Source organism: Pipistrellus kuhlii, unplaced genomic scaffold (genome assembly GCF_014108245.1).
Source record: "Pipistrellus kuhlii isolate mPipKuh1 unplaced genomic scaffold, mPipKuh1.p scaffold_m20_p_10, whole genome shotgun sequence".
In the NCBI taxonomy this organism is placed as follows: Eukaryota; Metazoa; Chordata; class Mammalia; order Chiroptera; family Vespertilionidae; genus Pipistrellus; species Pipistrellus kuhlii.
The window spans coordinates 55,546,501-55,570,287 of record NW_023425405.1 but is presented as its reverse complement, the minus strand read 5'-3'; the positions used below and the strand labels follow the sequence as shown (position 1 = coordinate 55,570,287).

The following is a 23,787-nucleotide window of genomic DNA, read 5'->3' as shown; positions in this document are numbered from 1 at the left end:
TTTTAAGATTTGCCTCCTTCAAAATGAACAGAGGAGAAAAACCCCAGGTAGTTGGGCTCCAGTCGTATGGAGGCTTTCCTGTCTGAAGCCACAATGCAGAACCCTCGCTCGGCCTTGTGAACATGCAGGCTGCGATCTGGACACCTTTTATTTAATTTCGGGAATTCCCTTTGCATGGCAAACAGGGGTCTGAGGAAAGCCAAGCGGTGCAGGTGAGGGAGGAAGCAGAGCGCTCACAAACGTGGTGCCAGGTGCAGGCTGCCCACCGTGCTCCCGGACGGACCGGAGAGAAGTGGGGTGGACGGGCGGAGCAGAAAAAGTCATTCTCAACACAAATGAGGGTAACTGGGGCATGCCACCCCACCCCAGTGCCTGGCCATGCAAGACGCAGAAATGGAGACGGTGGCCCCGCGGGACCACGGAGCATTGCACCAACACAAGGGAGTCCTTTGGGCGCCTCCTGAGGCGCCTGCAGGGTCTGGAGCAGAGGAGGTCTGTGTCCACGTCCATGTCCGTGAGCATGGTCAGTAACAGATAGCACCGGTTGGGAGGCTCAGGGCAGGAGAGAGACGGAGGCTCTCGGCCTCCAGCACCCACTGCCCGGCCCTCCTGGGAAGAGATGCGCTTCCTCGATGGCGGCCCCTGCAGCATGAGCCTTGCTCTCACCCTGTGGCTCTGGGGAAACTGGAATAGATCGTCAGGGTGAGCTCGGACCCAGGGCACCAGCTGCCTCCGGAGGGCCGGGTCACTACGGTGTAGTAACAAGATGGGTTGCACCAGGTTGAGGGACTAGAGGTGGGAGGGATGGGCCGGGGGACGGGTCCTGGACCCCAAAAGTGCCCACAGAGGAAGCGCCTTTCAGAAGCATAACCTGAGGCGATCTGTACCCCACTCCCCGTAACCCAACGAACTGTCCCCAGTGGCTTCTGATTGTTTGGTGGGTCGGGGGCCAGGGAGAGAGACCGGGAGAGGCAGGGCCAGCGAGGTCTGTCTCAGATGTGGGAGGTAGGCAGTGAGTGCGGTGGGGACACTGCGCTGGGTCAGGAGCCTGGTCCCAGCTCTGCCGCCCTTCTCCTGTCATCTGGGCTAAACCACCTGGCCTGCGCCTCTCCTTGGTTACCGAATCAGGCAAACCCTACCCCCACCTGCCACAGAGGGATAGGCTAAGGGCAAGAATAGGTAACGGATAGAAAACACGTTTAAAAAAGTAGAAAGCGCTATTCAAACGCGAGGCAGTGTTGTCGTCGTGGAGGTGGTGGTATCCCTTAGCACATCCCTCGGCTCGGCCACGCCTTGGCTTCCTCTTGCAGCATGTCAGCCTTGGGACCCGATCTCCCGGTCTCGGGCTTCCGAGACCCCCTGGTTGCTTCCCATGATCACAATCTGAGACCCCAGTGGCCAAGTGGGCACTCCGGGTGTCTGAGGGGCGGGCGGGCAGCCTCCGGCCTCCTCGCTGCCCCTCCTGCACTTTCCCTGCGGGGAAGCCGCGCAGCCGGCCCCTTGAGCCACCTCTGAGATGAGCTGGGCCGTTCATTCAGGCCGGACAGGTCTAGGGGGACCCCTGTCCAACGCTGGGGGACCCTGTTTAGAGTGCAATTCCTGTTCCCGATTTCCAGCGGGCGGCAGGCGGAGGGAAGGAAGGCGCACGGGAGCCGCGGCACGATCGGCAGGATGGAGGGTGGTCAGGCCGCCCCCAGGCCCTCCGCACCCCCGCGCCCGCCGCCGCAGCTGCCGGCCTTCCCTCCCCCGGCCCAGCCCTAGTCCCGGTCGGGCGGCGCCTGCAGGGGCCGCGGGGCGCCCAGGCCGGGGCCCCCGCTGTGCACCCGCAGGTGGTCCTTGAGCGACTCCTTGTAGCGGAAGCTCTTGCCGCACTCGCCGCACGTGTAGGGCCGCTCGCCCGTGTGGATGCGCTGGTGCTTGAGCAGGTTCTGCTTGCGGATGAAGCTCTTGCCGCACAGCGCGCACTGGAAGGGCCGCTCGCCCGTGTGCAGCCGCTGGTGGTTCTGCAGGTGCTCCTTGCGGCTGTAGGTCTTGTCGCACTCGGAGCACTTGTAGGGCCGCTCGCCGCGGTGCGTCATCTGGTGGCGGATGAGGCCCGAGTGGCAGTTGAAGCTCTTCTCGCACTCGGCGCACCCGTAGGGCCGCTCCTTGGTGTGGCTGCGGTGGTGGATGATGAGGCTCTTGCGCACCCCGAAGCTCTTGCCGCACTCGGGGCACGAGTAGGGCTTGTTGCGCGCGCCCTGCAGGAGCCCCCGCCGGAGCCCGCCACCCGGGCAGCAGCTGCCGCAGCCCCCGCCGCCCCCGGGGCCCCCGCCCGCGCCCCCGCCGCCGCCCGCCTGCGCCCCGCCCGCCGCGCCCCGCTCCCCGGCCAGCGCGGGGAAGCCGTCGTCCAGCAGCCCCGCGGCGCTCCGGCCCAGGGCGCCGCCCGCGTTCTCGGCCACCGGAGCGGGGGGCAGGCTCGGCGGAGCGGGCTGGGGCGGCTGGGCTGGGGCCGGGTTCTTCACCAGCAGCAGGTTGTCACCTGGGGAGGAAGAGACACAGAGAAATGACGACCTGACAGCGCTCCGACCAGGACCCTACACTGTCCTTGCAAGGGGCAGATGTGCTCAGCTCATCTGCCCGCGGCTTCCTGGGAGGCACAGGCAATCTGGGCCCGGGCTTCTCTAGGAAAATGAGGGGCCTGAACAAGGCAAATGGCCACTTTCCATATGTCTCTTGGGCTCCCTGCCCCTCTGACCTGCCCCAAGCCACCTGCTGGAGAGGAGGCAGCTTGCAGGGAGGGCGGGAAATTGTGTTCTGATGTTCAAGGCTAATTTATCTGAAAACCTCTCAACTGGAGGGAATTTGCCATAACTTATTCAAGTTGAAAAGCTTGTCTAGAGGCCAACAGGAATGGGCTGCGGGGAGCTGGGACCATACCCACCCTCCCAGTGAGTCATCTTTCTACCAGACAAGCCCCCTTCTGCCTTGTACAGCAGCTGCTCAGCTGGGCTGGTGTGAGTTCCGTCCTGAAGCTTGGCCATGTGTGACTGGGGCCCCGTGCCCCAGTGTGGAAGCGGATGCCCAGCCGCCTCCCCAGGAAGCTGTTCCTGCTCCTGCCGTGATGCCTTTTGCTTGCACCCCCATGTCTCAAGGACAAGCTCCCAGTTTCCAGTACCAGTGAGGCCAAAGTCCAGGCTGAGCATCCAAGCAGGACCTTTTGGCCAGGATTCCGCCGTAGGAACTACTCCCCCTGCAAACTACCTCCCATCACCTCCCCAACCCCCAGCGGGCAGTCCTTTCCCCTGGAAGCACCCCTCCCCCACTTAGGGGCGGTCCGTGGAAGAATAAAGGAGGGGAAGCTTGCCCTCTGTCCCCCACCTCTCGTGGGCATCCCTTTCTCTCCTTTGCCCAGGACCCATCTGCTCCCCAGGGGTGACTTTCCAGGCCGCATCTGCCACACTCCACCCCATGCTCGTCAGTATCTGACTGAAGCCTGTTCTCCTATGTCATCCCTAAACAGACTGGGCCCAGCCTGCCCCCTCTAAGCCAATGGCGACTGACCAGCAGAGAACAAAGAGCCCTCTCCACAGGACAGCAGCCAGGGCAGAGGCAATGCTCAGGCCCCAGTCGGACCGTCCAGGACAATGCCTGCGATCCTGGCTGTGGCCTCGCTGCTCCTTCTACCCCAGCCCCCTCCCCTCATTCTTTCCCGGGAGTTTTCCAGAGGATCCCGAGGAAACCACCACACTCAAACCGCCATCTCAGGGGCCGTTTCCCTAGAAACCCAGCCCCAAACAGCCCCAGTGCTGCTCTGATGATTCGCAAACGCGGTGTGAGCGCCCGGCTGCTTTTGTCTCCTTTGTTCTCCCTTCCTGGCCCCGCTTAGCTCTGTGGTCAGCGCTGCAGACACGGTGAGACCCCCTCACTCTCCCCTCTGTCCTGCTGCGTCCGGCCTCAGGCAGCTGAAGAGGGCTGGAGAAGGTCCCTCATGTGTCAGAAGGGCCTCCACACGGAATTACGTTTGTCACAGAGAGTGGGATGGGCTGACCTGGGTTTGAAATGGCCTTTCAGGTCAGGAATGACTTGTGTCCTCAGCTCGTAGCTGGATTTTAAGCTCTTAGAGGGTGTCAGGAATATGAATTCACACTCCGATCAACCAGAAGAGGGTGACGGCACTGGGTCTGGCCAGGAACGCTACCCCAAAGCTAAGAGTGTTAAATCCCCAAGGACATATGCCTAAGGTCACTAGGTAATAAGTGGAGCTTCAAAAAATGCCCAGGAGACCCAAACTGCGGAGACGTTTGGTCAGAAACCTGTTGGAGGGGAAATCCCCTCTCTCTGCTCGAGCTTCAGGATCTTCACCTGTGACACTGGGGGCCCAGCTCGGGGCTGGCCCCGGCCATGCTGTCTTGATGGGCGCCATCAACTCCTGTCAGCTCTGTCCCAGCCCACTCCCCTTTCCCAATGTTATGGGCTAAATGACACCTCCCTCCCATCTCCCACACCAAAACTATAAAAACCTGAACACCCAGGTCCTCAGAATGCAACCTGATTTGGACACAGGGTCCTTGCAAGTGGAATTCGTGAAGATGTGGTCCCACTGGAGCAGGGTGCCCTGGTCCAATAGGACCGTGTCCTTATGAGAAGACAGCCTGGTGAACACACAGACACGTGAAGACAGAGGACTGGGGCGACACGCTTACAAGCTCAGCAACACCAAAGGTGTTGCCGAGAAAGGCAAGGGAGGATTGCCTGGAGCTTTCAGAGAGGGGGCGGCCCTGCCCACCCCCTGATCTCAGACTCCTGGCCTCCTGAGCTGTGAGACAACACAGTTCTGTTTTTCAAAGCCACCCAGGGTGCGGGGCTTTAAGACAGCCCTAGGACACGAACAAGCCTCCCAGCCTGCAGAAGGAAAGGGGCCTGCCTCTGGTACTGACCGACGGAAGGCCGCCCGCCCCAACAGAGCATCGCCTTATCGGGGGTAAGCTGAGGGAGCAGCCATCCCTCTGGACAAGCACCCGGGGGCCCCGGGGCGCCGCACACAGCACTTACTGGGGCCAGAGTCCAATCCCAGCTCTCCTTCCATCGAGTCTCGAGGGCCCCACGGGTACGGCTGCTCCTCCTGCTTGATCCATGACAAAATGTCATGTGCTGAGATCAGAGACTCTGTTCGTGGAAAGAAGGCAGTCTTAGCATCCGTTCATTTCTGCTGAGCGTCCCATCAAAAGTTCAAAAACCATCACGTGCAGCCGAAACCAGTTTGGCTCAGTGGATAGAGCGTCGGCCTGCCGACTGAAGGGTCCCGGGTTCGATTCCGGTCAAAGGCATGTACATTGGTTGCGGGCACATCTCCGGTGGGGGGTGTGCAGGAGGCAGCTGATCAATGATTCTCTCTCACTGATGTTTCTGGCTCTCTATCCCTCTCCCTTTCTCTCTGTAAAAAAATCAATAAAATACATTAAAAAAACAAAACAAAAAAACATCGCGTGCAGAGGCTGCAGCTCAGCTCTCGGGGCACGTGGCGGTTCTGGCATCAGCTTCATTTGCTGGCGGTCCTCCCCACTCAGGCCTGCGTACACGGACATCGCTGTGCTCACGACACTTCCCGGGGTCAGGGCGGAGGAGGCTTGTCCCCAAGCCTGTGTGGCGGCACAGCCAGGATTAGAACCCAGGTCTCCTGATCGTGGCCACTGAGCCCCAGAATGGCCTGTAGGTCCAGAACAAGCCAGAGGGCAGCCTTGAAGGCCCATAGGACCGAGGAATGAGAGGTGGGGCTCAGAGATTAGCAACGGTGGGAGCAGTGAGCAAAGGCTGTCGTAAGAACTGCACTCTGTCAGGAAGGCCTGGCTTTCCCTCTGCCCGGAGCCTCTCACCTCCCCAGGGTAAAGTTGTAGAGTTCATCATCTCTTCCTGGAATGCGGGGGTGGGAGCAAACTTCGGGGTCATGTTTACCAAATGAGATGACACTGGAGTTCTCCAGATCTGCAAGCTTATGTCAACACACACACATACACCCACACTCACACACAGAGGTCCAAGGCAGTAGGGCGCCCCAATTATGATTTTATGTTTTCCTTTATGCCCAGACCCTCCTCAGAAGTTTTCCTGGGAGACATCTAACTAGTATTCACTCAAGAAAAATTCCAGGAAGTGTAAATATACATTTATAGACGTATACACAACTTTAAAAAGCCTTTTTCGTTATATTTATTGTTTAAAAATCAGTGCTGAGGAAGTAATTTTAATATTAGTTACACTGACACAGCAAATGGTCAATGACTCCTTTAGAAAAACCCTTTCCACTTTCTAAAATCCGTACAAAGTTGCAGCCCAGCTGGAGTGGCTCAGTTGAGCAATGACCTATGAACTAGGAGATCACAGCTCGATTCCTGGGTCAGGGCACATGCCTGAGTTGTGGCTTGATTCCCACTAGGGGGCATGGAGGAGGCAGCTGAATGATGATTCTGTCTTATCATTGATGTTTTTATCTCACTCTCACTCTCTCTCTCTCTCAAATCAATAATAATAATTGGCCAAAACCGGTTTAGCTCAATGGATAAAGCGTTGGCTTGGGGACTGAAGGGTCCCGGGTTCGATTCCGGTCAAGGGCATGTACCTTGGTTGCGGGCATATACCCAGTGCGGGGTGTGCAAGAGGCAACTGATCGATGACTCTCTCTCATCGATGTTTCTAACTCTCTATCTCTCTCCCTTCCTCTCTGTACAAAATCAATAAAATATATTAAAATAAATAAATAATAATAATAATTGAAAAGCCAGCAGCCTTATCCTCCCAATATTCCAGGGCACCGTGCTCACCTGAATTGGGGTCCGTTGGAATATCTCTCTCTGCCAAGTCCTGCTGATCCCACACGCACGGGTTCTCCTCCTGCTTGATTCGGGACAGGAGGTCCTGGGCAGAGGCTGGCGAGTCTGCACATGGGAACAGACCAGCAAAGGTGTCAGGGGACATAAAAATGCCCACAAGTCTTTGCTTTGAGTAAATCTCTTACTACATGCAGTTGTGTCTTTTCCCTACAAATTGGGAAACTATTAGCTAACCTATGCTAATTAATTATTGAATAATTAGAGGTTTCAGTCAGCTTGGCCTCAAACACTGGAGCTTTTGCTGCAAATAAGTGGATGCTATTGGGGAATGATAGAACAGTGACTTCAAGAGAAAGTCCTTCTGCTGACACCGGTTTGGCTCAGTGGATAGAGTGTCGGCCTGCAGACTGAAGGGTCCCAGGTTCGATTCAGGTCAAGGGCATGTACCATGGTTGCGGCCACATCCCCAGTAGGGGGTGTGCAGGAGGCGGCTGATCGATGATTCTCTCTCATCGATGTTTCTAACTCTCTATCCCTCTCTATTCCTCTCTGTAAAGAATCAATAAAATTAAAAATATATATATATATATATATATATATAAAAAAAAAAAGAGAGAAAGTCTTTCTGTGCTTGGGAACTTAACTCCTTGGAGGAGATTCATGCTCAGGTACTGAGGACTGAGCACCACCTTGGAAGCAACCAGTCCTCATGTGGGGATTGTCCCGGAAAATCGTACCTTCTCTGAAGCCTTTCTTCTCAGTGGGGTATTTGTAGGATGTATTCTACATCTCCTTTCTTCTTCGAGGCCATCTCTCCTCATTAACCCTTACTGCCCTCTCATCTCGGAAAGATCTCTTTGGGGACTGGATGACAGGGCTTTCCTCCACTCAGCCTCTGCCATCACTTACTTAGGGGATGAGGTTTGTGAGCGCCAGCCTGCGGGTCAGGAGAGCTACCGTATGCTAACGTATCGGCTGATGTCTGATTTTATGTCTCCTGGCCTTTCACACCACGCTCTGTTGCTTGGCCTAACCCCTGAATGTTTCTTACTTGTCTGCTCCCAGGCCCTTCTGGGAACAGAGAGGTAGCAGACAATATTCATATATTGGGCCAAACATTATTCTAGAGGTTGCTGTGAAGGTACTTTTTAAAGATGAGGTTAACACTGAACTCAGCAGACTTGGAGTAAAGCATATTATCCTCCATTATGTGGGTGGGCCTCATCCACTCAGTTGAAGGCCTTAAAGGAAATGCCGGCCTCCCCCGGGGAAGAGGACTTCTGCCCGCAGGCCAGGTCTCCAGCCTGACAGCCTACCCTAAAGATTCTGGATGTGCTAGACTCAACAGTCACAGAAGCCACTGTCTTCAAATCAATCAATCGATCAATCAGTCAGTCAGTCAATCTGCTTTCTTTCTCTCTACACACACACACACCCCATCCACACATACCCACACACCCCTATTGGTTCACTGGAGAACTTCAACACACAGGTGCTCTCACAGAGTTCTCACACAGAGTCCAGCTGCAATGCCATCTAAGAGGAACTCCCCAGACTACCCCACAGGATGCAACCGAGCTGGTGCCTGGAGGCCCCAGCTCATGAACATTTGTATAAAACAGGGAACATTCTTCCTGGTCAGGAGCAGGTCTTACAGGCTGACACATCCCCCCACCCAAGGAGCCTCATAAAGGGCTGCCCTAACCTTGCTTGTCAAAAGGAATAGTTAAAAACTGATCATATTACAAAGAGCAGAGAAAACCAAACTAAGCCCAGATGTGCTGGCAAACCATCCTGCTGTGTGCCATGTCTGTGCCCCAATGGGAAACCCTGTCTCCCCCTCCATCCTGGATGCACAGCCCTTCCACTTCCAGCTCAGGCCCCGCGTCTGGCACACGTGGCCGACAAGGCCAGGACCTGCGGACCCTGCCGCTGGGCTCACTCACCGGTGATAGACTCCGTGGGGATAGCTCTCTCCTCCAGGCCCCGCGGACCCCGGGCGCACAGGGCTTCCTCACGCTTCACCTGAGACGAGTCTTGTGCGGGCACCAGGGGCTCCGGTCCTGGGACATAAAACCATATCGTTTAGTCTCTTTGGGAATGACTGTCATCTGGATGTGCCCTTGGGGTCAGGAGCAGGGCTGACAGCCCTTGCCAGGGACGAGCACAGGGGGTCTTGGGATCCTGCAGGCAGAAGTCCTGGGAGCAGAGGCATTGAGGGAATAGGCCAAACAGCAAAAAGTGGGGTGAAAGGCCAGGAGAGTTCCAGACACAGCCCCACGCCAGGCTGGGTGCTAAACAGGACTAGTCTGACCTTCGTGAAGGAGTTCATTGGTCCCATTTGTCGCCCGAGTCAGGAAGAGGTGGCCAGACACACACACTCATACTCCCACGCACCCACTCACACAGGCACAGAATTAGCAAGAAGTTAGACTAGGCAAAGAGATGCAGCCCAACGTCCCATAGGGTGCACGGCTTAACAGACAGTGACAAGACCCTGACACGTGGCAAGAAGGCATCTTCCTCTACGCTGTTCTATGGTGCAATGTACCAGTCCTGGCAGGAGACAGCACAGACAGCAGTCAAGAGATTAAAGGAACACGTGGTCCTGGTCTGAACTCTGCCCCCAGCCCAGCAGATGAGTCACTTGTCTTCTCTGGCTCTGCCTGCCCATCCCACCCATACAATGGGCACAGTGGCCCCTGCCCTCTGGGCACACGGAGGGGCCGTAACTCAGTGCTGTCACTGAAAGGCTGCCTCAGCTGCCCACCTCAGACGGCTGCAGGTTCTAGGTATTTCAGCCTAAGCATCTTTGCCACAAGCATTTTCACTGCACAACTAACAGGCCATAAGGCAATTTCAGCCAAAATGGATAAAAATAAGAAAAAAATAAGAGACATGAAAAGGATGTAATGAAACATAAAAATCTATACAAACAAAAATCCCCAAAATAAACAAACAAACAGAACAGAAACAGACTCATAGATACAGAGAAGATTTTGATAGTTGCCAGAAGGGAGAATGGGTTGGGAGGATGGTTGAAAAGTTGAAGGGGGATTAAGATATACAAGATAGGCCCTGGCTGGTTTGGCTCAGTGGATAGAGCACTGGCCTGTGGACTGAAGGGTTCAGGGTTCAATTCCAGTCAAGGGCATGTACCTTAGTTGCTGGCACATTCCCAGTAGGGGGTGTACAGGAGGCAGCTGATCGATATTTCTCTCTCATTTATGTTTCTAACTCTCTATCCCTTTCCCTTCCTCTGTAAAAAATTAATTATTTTAAAAATTAAAAAAAAAAGACATATAAGGTAGTAGATACAAACAGCCGTGAGATGTAAAATACAACATAGAGCCGAGACCGGTTTGGCTCAATGGATAGAGCGTCGGCTTGGGGACTGAAGGGTCCCGGTTCGATTCCGGTCAAGGGCATGTACCTTGGTTGCGGGCATATCCCCAGTAGGGTGTGTGCAAGAGGCAGCTGATCAATGACTCTCTCTCATCAATGTTTCTAACTCTCTATCTCTCTCCCTTCCTCTCTGTACAAAATCAATAAAATAAATTAAAAAACAAACAAAAAAACATAATGTCTAATTACTGAGGTGTATACCTGAAACTAATATAATATTGTATGTTAACTATAATTGAAAATAAATGCTTTAAAAAGAAGGAAAAACTCTGGTAAATGCTGAAAAATTTAAAATGTATATAAATAATAATTCAATACAAGAGATATAATGGAATAATAAAAATTGATCAGTTAACCCAAAAGAAGGAAAAAAAAAAATGGAAAAAATAAATGAAGAGGCCCTGGCCTAAGGTAGTTCAGTTGGCTAGCGCATCACCCTGACGCACCAAGGTTGCGGGTTCAATCCCCAGTCATGGCACATACAAGAATCAATCAATGAATGTGTAAATAAATGAAATGCAAATCAATGTTTCTTTCTCTTCCTCTCTCCCAAATCAATAATAATTTAAAAAAAGATTTAATAACACAAACACTGTGAGAACCTTGTCAATGCAGAAATGAGACCAACTGGCAATCATCTTAAATACGTGAAGTCTGCCAAACATAAACCAAAATGCCAGCCGGTTATTTGATCTTCTGTGGTGAAGTTGCCTATGGCCAATTGTGTGGCAAAACAAACATGGCAAAAATGCTTGCAGCAAAGATGCTTACAGCAAAAATGTCAAACACAGGCACGGACAGGTGACAGTTATATGATAAGGCAGAGAACGCCATTAGAGCACAGATTCCACCTGGTCCAACACCACTTAGGAGAACGAAGCCCCGAGAGGAGGCCTGGAGGGCACAGGGGCGGGAAGCCCAGCACCTTCCAGCCCAGGTGAAGGCCGCCCGCCCGGGGTGATGCTGCAGGAACCGCATTTTCCTCTGGGGGAGGAAAAAGCCTTGAGGGGTAGCAAGTCTGCCTGTGACGAGGGGCTCTGTGTGAGAATGGACGACGATACTGGAGATGACACATGAGCGAGAAGCAGCAGGCCCCCAGCAAAACTGCACGTCCAGCCGAAACCGGTTTGGCTCAGTATATAGAGCAACGGCCTGCAGACTGGAAGGGCCCGGGTTCGACTCCGGTCAAGGGCATGTACCTTGGTTGTGGGCACACCCTCAATAGGGGGTGTGCAGGAGGCAGCTGTCACTGTTTCTCTCTCATCAATGTTTCTAGTGCTCTCTCTCTCTCTCTCCCTTCCTCTCTGAAAAATCAATAAAATATATTTAAAAAACAAAACAAAACTAAAAAACACTGCATGTCCATGCACACCCCTTCCCGCCCTCCCGTGGGGCTGCTCCCAGGTCTCAGGCCGCTCCCTGCAGGTCACCGTCAGGCCTGGATGCCCCAGCCTGCCTGGTCCCCTTCTCTCCCGCCAGCTCGCCTGGGCGTCCAGAGCTGCACGGCTCTAACCCAGCACCCTGGTGGGCTTTCAGGCCTGAGCTCTCTTCCTGTAAGTGGCCACCAAATTTCTTTCTTTCTTTCTTTTTTTTTAAAAATATTTTATTGATTTTTCACAGAGAGGAAGGGAGAAGGATAGAGAGTTAGAAACATCGATGAGAGAGAGACATTGATCAGCTGCCTCTTGCACACCCCCTACTGGGGATGTGCCCGCAACCAAGGTACATGCCCTTGACGGGAATCGAACCTGGGACCTTTCAGTCCACAGGCTGACGCTCTACCCACTGAGCCAAACCGGTTTTGGCAGGCCAACAAATTCCAACGGTGGTAGAAGTGGCCCCACAAACAACTGAAAAGAAGCCCCTGTTGCTCGGCTGGTTTGGCTCGGTGGCTGAGCGTGGACCTATACATCCAGAGATCACCAGTCCATTCCTGGTCGGGGCACGTGCCTGGGTTGTGGGCTCAATCCCTAGTAGCGGGTGTGCAGGAGGCAGCCAATTGATGTGCTTCTCTCTCATTGATGTTTCTCTCTCTCTCTAAAAATCAATTTAAAAAAAAGAAGCTCCTGCCGAAACCTGTTTGGCTCAGCGGTAGAGTGTCGGTCGGTCTGCGGACTGAAGGGTCCCAGGTTCGATTCCGGTCAGGGGCATGTACATTGGTTGCGGGCACATCCCCGGTGGGGGGTGTGCGGGAGGCAGCTGGTCGATGTTTCTCTCTCATCATCGATGTTTCTGGCTCTCTATCTCTCTCCCTTCCTCTCTGTAAAATCAATTAAAATATATTAAAAGAAAGAAGAAAAAAAAAGAAGCTCCTATTGAACTGAGGTGGGAAGGTGAAGGGGACGTGAGGGGGGCAGGGCTTTTCTCCTGTCCTGGACCTGTGTTTTTTTAGCCGCCATCACCTGTGTCAGGATCCATCAGGATCTCTCTCTCTTCCGGGTTCCGCTGCTCCCACACGCAAGGCTCTTCCCGGGGCTCTGCCTGGGACGGGGCCTCCGGCTTGGGCCCAGGGCCCTCTGCGTCTGCAATGAGTTGGAAGGTAGGAGGGACTGAGTGAGGCTGAGCAGGGGGTCATGACCCAGGGCGCTGGCAGCCCTTCCCCCTCCCCCCTGCTGGGTGCCCCTCGGTGGAGGTCGTTATGTGAGCTCCTCAGGTAATCAATCTCCTAGGCCAGTGGTGGGTAAACTCATTAGTCCACAGAGACAAATATCAACAGCACAACGGTTGAAATTTCTTTTGAGAGCCAAATTTTTAAACTTAAACTTCTTCTAACGCCACTTCTTCAAAATAGACTCGCCCAGGCCGTGGTATTTTGTGGAAGAGCCACACTCAAGGGGCCAAAGAGCCGCATGTGGCTCGTGAGTCACACTGGCTCAAGGAACCTGAAAACATGTCCACAGATACCCCAATTTCTGGTGTGGACACAGTCGGTCTTGGAAAGCCAACAGCAGGCCCGCCGTGGCTTACCGAGGCTGCTGGGATGTAGCGCTTCCGACCGTATTGCACAATAGTGGTGGCATTCAATTCTAGGATAAGCCCTGTCCCTGGATTTTTCCTTCTCATCCTATTAGGAACCATTCCATCTCCTGTGCATTATAAGCAAATCGCGTCTTATATCGTACGGCCCGGGAGTGTGAACGTGGGCTGAAAGCACGCCATGCCCCTCTAGGACGGCGGCCAGGCAGGCAGGCGGGGTGTGTGTGTATGTGTGTGTGTGTGTGTGTGTGTGTGTGTATGTGTGTGTGTATGTGTGTGTGTGTGTGTGTGTGTGTGTGTGTGTGTGTGTGTATGTATGTGTGTGTGTGCGCACTCACCCAGGGACATGAGGGTTTTGTAGTTCTCCTTCACGAGGTTGTTGTAAAGCTCCTTCTGCCATCCGTCCAAGTTCTTCCACTCGTCCTCAGAGAAGTACACAGCGATGTCGACAAAAGTCACCGGAACCTGGTTCAACGAGAGTTTCAGTCCGGCACCTCCCCTCCCTCCCCTTCTCAGACCTTGGGGCCCCTGGAGCCTGGAGCCTGGCCTTTGCTCTCCAGGGCTCTCCATCCCCTAACCCCACCCGCTCTGCTTCAGTGTGGTCAGTCCATTCTGTTCCTGGCCCTGTGCTTCCAGAATAATGATGGCCAACACTGCCTTCCTTTTTTTTTTTTTTAAGCACTTACTATATCCTCTGCAATTTCTTTTTTAGGTTCCTGGGTACATGAAGGCAGAGCTGGAGTCATTGCGCTGCTTCTGGCGCTCAGGGAGACAGGGGTGTGGTCAGTTCTGAGCGGGTATCGGTGAGCCAAACACAGTAAAATCCTGTTAGAAAACCTGTATTTCTGGTCGGGTCACCTCTGGGCACGCGGTGACATTTTTGGTCACTGCCCATGTAATAGCTAAAGGTATGCGAGTTCACAGCTATGTCCACGCATCTAGAAGCATAAAGTTTGAAATCAAGACATTTGCTGAATGTGCTGAATCGTGGTTGCCAATACCAGGAAATTCCACTGTAGCCTGGGTCACCCACTGACTACTGTCAGTCCCTCGGTGTCCCAGGCAGGCTCATCTGTTATTTAAGCTGTTATTTCAGTTTGACAAGGACACTTGCCTGTCACTCACCAGCATGGCCTCACCTGGGACGGAATCATTCAAAAATGGTTTCACTTCCATGATTTTAATAACAGAACTTCCCCTCGCTGGCCACAGGGCCTTACCTCCCACCACTTTCACATCCCTAATAGGCCAGCCTTGCACCCTCACTCTGAAATCCAACCCCTCAGATCTCCCCCAGGCTCTAAGCCTGGTCCACCAGTCTCCTGCCTGCACACACAGCCACAGCGGGCCCACGTGGCACCTGTGTGCACATGAGAGTCAGCCCCCTGGGTGTCTGCTCACCGGTGCACAGTGTGGTAGGTGGGCAATGTCCTCCCATAAATTAGGAATGCCAGCCCGTGCACCAGTGCTCACAGCCCTCAGGGCCTCCTGCACGGGCACGATGCACACACCTGTGTGCTGATCACAGCTCACCAGCCATCTTGAGAAACAGACTCCCTGGGCCCTCAATAGACCTGGGTGAGTCCCCAACTTGGAATAGCCCAGTAGTCAGCAAACTCATTAGTCAACAGAGCAAAATATCAACAGTAAAACGACTGAAATTTCTTTTGAGAGCCACGTTTTTTCAACTTAAACTTCTTCTAACGCCACTTCTTCAAAATAGACTCGCCCAGGCCGTGGTATTTTGTGGAAGAGCCACACTCCAGGGGCCAAAGAGCAGCATGTGGCTCGCGAGCCGCAGTTTGCGGACGACGGGAATAGATGATCCAGCCCACTTTCTTCATTTTGCTTCCCTGCTGCTGGATAAAAATCCCCACATTTCGCAGGTGCCGCCCGTACGTTCACATCGCACGTTCACATCACTCGCCTCAGGCTGCTCTGAAAGCCTCAGTCACTGTGCCCCCGAGAGGCTTCTTTCAAACTCTCCCCACGTCCCCCAGGCTAGCCTTGATCTCGGGGAGCTGTTGGCAAGCTCCCTTTCTTGCCAAGCCAAACCCCTCCCTATGCGCCCTTCATTTCTCCTCTACCCCCTGCCTCGGTCACGCACCCCAAATAGCCATTCAGTCTCCCTCCACTGGCTTTCCCTCAGGGTCATCCAACCCAAGGAGAACCCCACTCAACGCTGTTACCTCAACCGACTCTACCTTCTCCTTCCACTTCAAACATCCAAGACACCCTCTGTGCTTTCTTCCTCACAATTCACACATCCTGGAACCTCTTAGTGTCTCTACTAACCCCACTCTCCGGAGCCACACCCCGGAAGGTCATCCGTGGTCTCCTGCTGTTAGCCTGCACCTTTGAAAGGTCACACCGCCTCAGTGGAATTTTTCTCCTGCTTGGGCCACGCTGCCTCCTGCCCTCGTGGCTCATGTCTTCTTCCCGGCTTCCTTTTCCTCCCACAGGACCCAAGGGCCTGCCCTTGGCTTTCCCTGTTTCTTCACTCTTCCCTCAGCAATTTCATTCTTTTCACAACCTCAACCGTTACCTCTTTGCAGAGGACACCCTTCAATTTTCGTTGCTCCCTTCATAGTTCACATTTCAACGGTCTTCTGAGTGGCTCCATTTAATCACTTTTTAAATACCTCAAACTAACCGTATCCAAAACCAAGTTCATTATTTTTTGGACATCACAACTCTCTGCCTCACTTCACCTTTTCTGTGAACGGTCACCATCCTAGAATCATATTCTCACCGCTGGAAATGGACGTCACTTTTGAAACTTCGCTATGTCAGGACACAACAGAAGTCTGAGACATGGCCTGAGCCTACATTCTAGCTGGACAGAAAAAAACTACCCACAAATTATCTGCAAACCAATGAACAGGTACAACAGAATCCAAGAGGCATAAAGGATCTGTGAGCCGACAGCCTTCCTTGAATCTGACAAAGAGGATGCATCCAGCACAGCCAAGAGTCCACAATGAATTACAATAGTTGTGAGGAACAAGAACTTATATTCTCACAGAGCTTTATGGTTGTGAGGGTTTCAGATATGTCCATAAATTCTTTGATAGTCCCTTGAGTGTAGGCAGGATTTAGTGACTGTCTTCTAAAAAAACAAATGAAAAAGTGATGGTGTGTGATTTCTGAGACTAGGTCATGAGAGACACTGCAGCTTCCATCCTAGTCTCTCTCTTGACTTGCTTGCTCTGGGTGAAGTCACTGCCATGCCAGGAGGATGCCCAAGCAGCTCCGTGGGGAAGCCCACGTGGGGAGGAACTTGGGCTTCCTGCCCACAGCTGAATGAGTGAGTGATATCGGAGGCAGGCCCTCCCGCCTCAGTCAGGCCTACAGATGGCTGGAGCACCAGTCAATAGCTCCATGAGACTCTGGGCCAGAACCACTCAGCTAAGCTGCTCCTGGATTCGTAACCCACAAAAAAGGGCAAGGTTTTTTTAGGCTGCTAAACTTGGGGGCAACTTTTTGCACAGCAATAGATTACTAACACATAGTGCTGTCCCATCAGCAAAATCAACACATCCTCACAACCCCATGCACGAAGCATTTGATCACCTTCGTTTTCCAGAAGAGAGCACAAGCTCAGAGAGACAGGCTGGAGATTTCCTAAATGATTATCCATTTAAACTTCACTTCTTTCAAAGGAAGGGTCAAGGATGCTCAGCAATAGCAAAATACCGACTTGACCAAAGGTAAGGGAACCAGTACGTATGAAGCCAAGATCCAAATCCTAGTCCTCTGACTGGAGATCCCATAACCATTCTATCATTCCGTGATGGCACATGTCAACTCTGGAGTCCTGATACTTATCCTTCGCACAGAACACACAACAAGGCCACGTGGGGGCAGAGCACCGAGGTCAACCATAGAGCACTGTGAGAGATGCTCATGGTGCTGCACAGGCACTGTAAGAGCCATTCTGGCCGAAACCGGTTTGGCTCAAAAGATAGAGTGTTGGCCTATGGACTGAAAGGTCCCGGGTTCAATTCCGGTCAAGGGCATGTACCTTGGTTGCCAGTAGGGGGTGTGCAAGAGGCAGCTGATCAATGATTCTCTCTCATCCATGTTTCTAATTCTCTATCCCTCTCTCTTCCTCTCTGTAAAAAAATCAATAAAATATATTAAAAAAAAAAAAAAAAGGCCATTCTGAAAACCAATTTTGTGGACTTCGGTGGCAGGGACTGCGTTAGGGAGGAACCAGGCGCCCACTGGTATGCCAGCGAGGTCCTATGAGGGCTCCCTTACCCTGTGTCTAACAACGCCTCTGGCGAAATCACTGGGCGTGACCGCTGCGGACACAGACCTGGGAGACCCGGGCCCTCATGGGAGTGTGGGCTCTCCAGCGGGACTCACAGGGTAAGAATTTCTTGCATTCCGACTGACTGGAATCCAGGCACTAGTATAGGCACAGAGTCACAACAGGGAAGCAAGCAGACTGGACACTGTGGTCAGAGAGAACCAACCAAGAAGATAAAAGCAGAAGTCAATACTGAAGATGCCTGATGGCATAAGAGCTTGGAGAGCATGCGAGCAGGGGCAGAGACAAGAGTGTGCTGGGGTTGGAGAGACGTGGCTCCCTGGTGCCTCAGAAAGGCACACTGATCAAGTGACGACTGAACAGACCTTGGTGGAAGTGACAGGGAGGGAAGAAACTTTTCTTTCTTTTTTTTTTTAAATATATTTTATTGATTTTTTACAGAGAGGAAGGGAGAGGGATAGAGAGCTAGAAACATCGGTGAGAGAGAAACATCTACCAGCCGCCTCCTGCACACCCCCCACTGGGGATGTGCCCGCAACCAAGGTACATGCCCCTGACTGGAACTGAACCTGGGACCCTTCAGTCCGCAGACTGATGCTCTATCCACTGAGCCACACCGGTTTCGGCAGGGAAGGAACTTTTCAGTGGAGGGAAGCCCCTGAGGGGGGTGGATGGGACAGCGTGAGGGCAGAATGGTAAAAGGCCACTGTGCCAGGAAGGAGTGGGCAGAGGGGTGGAGTGGAGATAACGTCAGAAAGGTAGTCAGAGAGAGACAGCCATTGGCAAACCGGGGCTTAAGGCCGAATCAGATGGGAAGCCAGGGGAGAGTCGTACGCAGAGGGGTAATATGACTGCCTGATATTTGAAAAGGATCCCTCCGCTGCTCTGCTGAGGATACACCATATGGGGTGGGGGACAAGGACAGAATCAAGGAGAGCAGGCAGGAGGCCATGACAAAACCCAGATGAGAGGTGAGGGTGGTGGGAGTGGTGGAGGTTGCAGAAATGGTCAGACTATGGATATGATTTTGAAGAAAAATCAGATGGTATTTACTAAATATTGGAAGTTGTTGTGAGGAATAGGAAGGAGTGTGACCCCAACGCTCTGTCTTGAGTAAGTGGAAGGATGTAGTTGTCTTCACCAGAGACGAGGACAACTTTGGGCATAACGGGTGTCAGGCAGAGCGTTCGCTCAAGTGGGTCACGTTAAACCTAAGGTATTTCCTGACACCCCCAATGTCAACCTGGCACTGGAGGGAGTGTGGACAAGATAAAGAGCAGGAAGAAATGATGGCGTTTGGGAGCTGACAGCACACGGATTGCGTTTAAAACCCTGACACTGGAGGAAATCGTGAGGGAGGGAGTGTAGAAAAATGAGCTGGAGGTCAGACAGAGCCCTGCCCACTCCAAACTCAAGAAGTCGGGAAAGAAGGTGAAATGGGTGTCTGGAGCAGCTAGTGAGGTAGGAAACGGACCCAGAGAGGTGGCCTCGGGGAGGGGCAGGTCACCTCCAGGAGAGGCCTGGAGGATGAAGGCTGAGGACCCGCCCCTGGGGGTTAGAGCTCTGGCCAGACCAGGAGGATGGAGGGGGGTAGCAGTGCCTGATGGGGTGGGTGCCAGGGAGCACGATCCAACGACCAGTGTCTGGAACACGGAGAATGGAGGAACACCCTAAATGAGACCACGGAGGATGCAGCAGCGGCATCCAGACAGCGAGAAACTCGACAGGATGGATGGCCCAGTTTCTTCCACAGAGAAATTAAAAGGAAAAGTGAAGGAGATGAAAGAGGAACCTACAGATTCAAAAGAGACTTAGGAGACAAAGCAATCACAATGGTAGACCAACAAACAAATGGGTGATGTGGGGGAGATTAAAACATTTTTTGAATAACTGGAAATTTGAACACCAATCGGATATTTGAGGAGGTTGAAGCGTTTGCTGTGGTGGTAAAAATATTGAGATTATTCATTTTTTTTTTAAAGTGTTTATCTTTTAGAGATACATATCAAAATATTTATAAACACAATAATTAATGTCTGAGATCTGCTTCAAAATAAAATGGTAGCCAAAACCGGTTTGGCTCAGTGGATAGAGCGTCGGCCTGCGGACTGAAGGGTCCCAGGTTCAATTCTGGTCAAGGGCATGTACCTTGGTTGGGGGCACATCCCCAGTAGGGGGTGTGCAGGAGGCAGCTGATCGATGATTCTCTCTCATCGATGTTTCTAACTCTCTATCTCTCTCTTCCTCTCTATAAAAAAAATCAATAAAATGTATTTTAAAAAGTAAATAAAAATAAAATAAAATAAAATAAAATAAAATAAAATAAAATAAAATAAAATGGAAGAAGGCTACAGGTAGGGATTTAAATGAAACACGATTGGCCCAGAGCTGATTATTATTGAAACTGGATGATGGGTTTGTGAGATTTCATTATTCTCTTCTATCTGCTTGGGTATGTGTCTTAATTTTCTACAATAAAAAGGTAAAAAAGGGAGGGAAGGAAAGTGAGAAGCAAGAATTGGAGACATACAGACCAGTCGAAGGCATTCTGCTCTGTAGCAGAGCAGAGAACCAAGGCACTAACTGGAGGGAAACACAGGGGTTAGGCGGGTTTTCAATTGCACAGCTGGTCAGTCCCACAGACAGGGAAGAACTGATGATGCAGAAGAAAAGGGGACATGCTGAAGTAACTTCCTGGAGTGAGTGACAGAGGACAGGGAGCCCCTGGGGACAGAATAGGCAGAGTGCACAAGGCGGACGGATGGATGAACGTGGACGTCACCTGGGAGTGACTCAGTTTTTTCGGTGGGCCAGAAACAAGGTCATGGACCGAGAGTGTGGTGCTGATGAGCCAGGGGAACACGAATGGAGTAGGAACCAGAGCACGAAGGCCCTGCGAGTGGAATAGGAACTGTGAGAGGGGACACGGGAGGGGAGTGGCTATGACTTTCAAGGAATTCCGGTCAGCATGGTTTGGGCCTGACTCCAGCCACGTTCAGACAAAAAGCACACACAAAGATAACCCATGACAAACGGCCGCTTGGTGCCACATGGAAAACCCAAGTGTGAACGCTTCAGGAATCTGCAGACACCCAGACCTCTCAGGAAGGGGAACGGTCAGGGACAGAAACGTGCAGGCTCTGTGGGGTCCGGGAGGAGGCTAACTCCTGGAGGGAGAACGTTCCACCACATACCTTGGGGACCTCCCCCTTGCTGCCCGGGGGCAGCCGCAGGACCCAGAAGTTCCTGTTCCTCAGCAGGTTCTCCATGTTCTCCAGCCGCCTCTGCAGCAGGCCGTACTCCTGCAGCAGGGTCCCCAGCACGGCCCACTTGCTCTCCATGTGGTTCCCGAACTCCACGGCCGTCTTCTCGCAGTCGGCCAGCTTCTTCTCGGCCGTCCCCGTCCGTCCCTCCAGGTTGAGCAGCTGGCTGGCCTGGGCATCCACCTTCCTCTCCACGGCTTGAATGGCGGCCACCACGGTCCAGAGGGAGATCTCGGCCGTGGGCAGCTGGGGCTCTCTCATCACGCGGTCGGGGAAGACGGGCGCTCTGTCTGGGAAGGGCGGGAACTGGAAAGGCATAGGCCGCCGGGCATCCATGTCCCATTCTTGAGCCTGGGTGCAGAGGGGGAAAGTGACAAGAGGGAGAGAGTGGGACCCTGTGCTTGGGGGGAGAGTGGCCCAAGAGCCCAATGAACCCAATGCCACAGACTCTCATGCTGCCTCGCGGGCTATGGTGCCCATAAACGTCCCCAGCAATAGCGCCAGCAGCCACCCACCCGGCCTTCCCATTCCCAACCAGTCAGTCTGGTCACTGGTTCACCCATTTTGACCTTTGGCCTAAAATGTCACACATAGTTTTCTTTGAATAGAAGAGCTACTTTCCTCAAGCGCCAGACTTAATGAAGAATTCTTTTTCTTTTTCTTCCTTCTTTTCATATATTTTTATTTATTTTCGAGAAAAAGGGAGAGGGAGAGAGTGACGGAAACCTCAGCGATGAGAAAGAATTATTTGTAGGCTGCCTCCTGCACGCTCCCCATTGGGGATCAAACCAGCAACCCGGCATGTGCCCTGACCAGGAATCCAACCGTGACCTCCTCGTTCATAGGGTATCACTCAACCACTGAGCCACACCAGCCGGGCGTGATGCACTCTTTAGCGTGGCCTCATGTGTTCCGTTTCAAGGTGAGAATTTTCATGTAAGCCATCTGACTCTAACCTTCCCAGGCAACTCTAAGCAGGTCAGGGCCACTCGTGAAGATCTCTGCTTGAAAGACAGGCAGCTGGTCATTCTACAGCACCTGGTTTCACCGCCACCCGGAGCCAGCGACTTTGGGTGCGACCACAGGTCAGATCAGGGGTGCTGACACCTTCCCAGCAGAGTCGCACCAGTCACAGACCAAGCGAGAGAGCAGACGAGTAGCCCTTTTCCCATATATAACCACTGATTCAGATTCCTTCCAAAATGAGAATAGGTTTGCCAAAAAAAGTGTCACTCCCTGAGGAGGGGAGGAGGAGACATCCCTGAGAGGAAGAGAAGATCTGTCGGCCCCCGCCCTGCCCCCTGGGGAGGGGGACCCTGTGGCTCCTGGGGAGGGGTACCCCATGGGTGCAGGTTGAGAGCTGAATCCTATGACCAAGTGAGGTGGGTGACCATTCACAGGTGACCCGGGAACTGGCCCCACCCTGTCCCAGCACCCAGCAGTTCCTGGACCACAGGGGGTCTAATGACGGCCTCTCCTCGCCACCAGGGACAGGAAGAGGTGTCATTTTCTGTTCTCTTCGCTGCTGCTGCTGCTGCTGCTGCAGAGGCCTCAGGCTGGGCCAAGTGGAGACCTGTTGCTTAGAGGTGACCTGGGCAGGCCTGGGACAGGCATGCCAACTGCCCTCTCTAACTTGGAGCAACTGTGACAGCCAGAGAGGAACATCCCACAGCTTCCAGGAAATCACTGACCCGGGAGCAAGAGGACCAGGACTCCGGGCCCAGACCCTGCTCAGGAAAAGGCGGTGGTATTTCCATCAAAGCTCTGCACACGGGCTCCCTTAGGCTACTCTCCTGCCTGGCCCACGGAAGGCAGCAAGGGCTAACGTGGAAGTTTGGGAAGTCACCGGGCCCAGCTAACTTTTCTGAGGTCTGGAGACCTAACACGGGAGAATGATCAAACACAGCACCCGGCTGCTGACGGGTCAGAACCCGCTGGGAGCACCAGGCCATGGGCAGAGGGGCGCTGGGGTCTGCCCGCGGCCTGCTCCCGCGCTCCACGCAGGCCTCTCGGAGCACCGCGGCCTGTGCACACACACAGTCCCTCCCGGAGCGGGGCTCCCAGCGGGGCCTGCACGCCGAGGTCCCCGGGGGCTTTCGGAAATGACGGGAGCCTACTCTCCACCCCACACAACGATGGAGCTGGTTTGGGATGAGGCCTGGGCGGCAGGAGTCCCATTGCTCCGGTGATCGGAATATGCAGCCAAGTTTGCCAACCGCAGGAGAGAAGGAAGGCAAAGTCACCTCCCAGCGGCCCCGTCACCCCGGGTGCAGGGGAAAGGGAATTCCTTGTTGCATTTGGGGAAAGACCGTCATGGGTTTAATGCAGCTTTTCATCCAAGTGGCTACCGTGTGACCCTGCGGAGGCGGCCTGGGTGAGATCAGCGAACCCTCCGGCCCCACAGGGGGAGCCAGGCCGGGTGGAGCCGCGGCCACGGCCCCGCCGGGTCCCCGCGACCACGCGCTCCGGGCCCTCCGGCCGCGCGGAGCCAACTCCGGGCGCAGGCCCGGGCTCACGGCGGCGGCGGCACGCGGCCTGGGGGCCTGCGGCTCTGCGGCGCGGCCTCGGCCGGCCGGGGTGCCGGGATCGGGGCCGGGCCTGCCTCGAGGCCCGCCCGCTGCCGGAGCCCGCCCGTGCCCGACCCGCCGGGGGCCCCCCCCCGCTTCCGCGCCCGGGGTACCCCCCCCCCCATCCCCGGAGCCCGCAGCCCCGCCCCCACGGCCCGGCGGCGCGGCCATGGCGCCGGGCTGGGGCTGCACCCACCTGCATGGGCGGCATCCCCTCGGCCATTTCCCCGCGCAGCGCCGGGTCCTGGTGGCAGACCTCCTCCGCGGGCAGGGCCTGCGCCCAGCTCCAGCTCCCGCCGTCCAGCCCCAGGCCCTGGATGCCCAGCTGCTGCGGCTGCGGCCGTGTGGACACAAACTGCATCCTGGGAGTGCTGTTCCCCGCTCGCTCGGGCCGGCCAGGGAGAAGAAGAACGTTCTCCGGGCGCCTTCCCCCTCGCCGGGGCCGGACAGCTCCATCTACAGCCCGAAGGAGCAAACAGTCCCCCCGGCGG

General features: G+C 54.0%; 1 protein-coding gene across 2 annotated transcripts; it reads right to left on the bottom strand.

Moving 5' to 3' along the window:
* Window positions 1-130: 130 nt before the first annotated feature.
* Window positions 131-23,787, bottom strand: ZNF282 (zinc finger protein 282). Of its 2 annotated transcripts, XM_036429855.2 has the most exons (8): window positions 23,493-23,786; window positions 20,661-21,080; window positions 13,529-13,655; window positions 12,617-12,736; window positions 8,756-8,872; window positions 6,801-6,914; window positions 5,035-5,148; window positions 131-2,521 (listed from the first exon to the last, which is right to left on the bottom strand). In XM_036429855.2, the coding sequence occupies exons 1-8, from the start codon at window positions 23,655-23,657 to the stop codon at window positions 1,758-1,760; spliced, it is 1,941 nt and encodes a 646-aa protein (XP_036285748.1). In that variant the 5' UTR covers window positions 23,658-23,786; the 3' UTR covers window positions 131-1,757. The 2 variants fall into 2 exon arrangements, with proteins under 2 accessions (XP_036285748.1, XP_036285750.1); XM_036429857.2 differs by lacking the exon at window positions 8,756-8,872 and having other exon boundaries at window positions 23,493-23,787.

Coding starts and splice junctions, on each gene's coding strand:
- ZNF282 (XM_036429855.2), bottom strand. CDS start 23,657: ATGCAGTTTGTGTCCACACGGCCGCAGCCGCAGCAGCTGGGCATCCAG. Junction 5,149..6,800: donor TCCAACGGACCCCAATTCAG/GTGAGCACGGTG, acceptor TTCCACGAACAG/AGTCTCTGATCTCAGCACAT. Junction 2,522..5,034: donor GGGATTGGACTCTGGCCCCA/GTAAGTGCTGTG, acceptor CTTCCTCCCCAG/GTGACAACCTGCTGCTGGTG.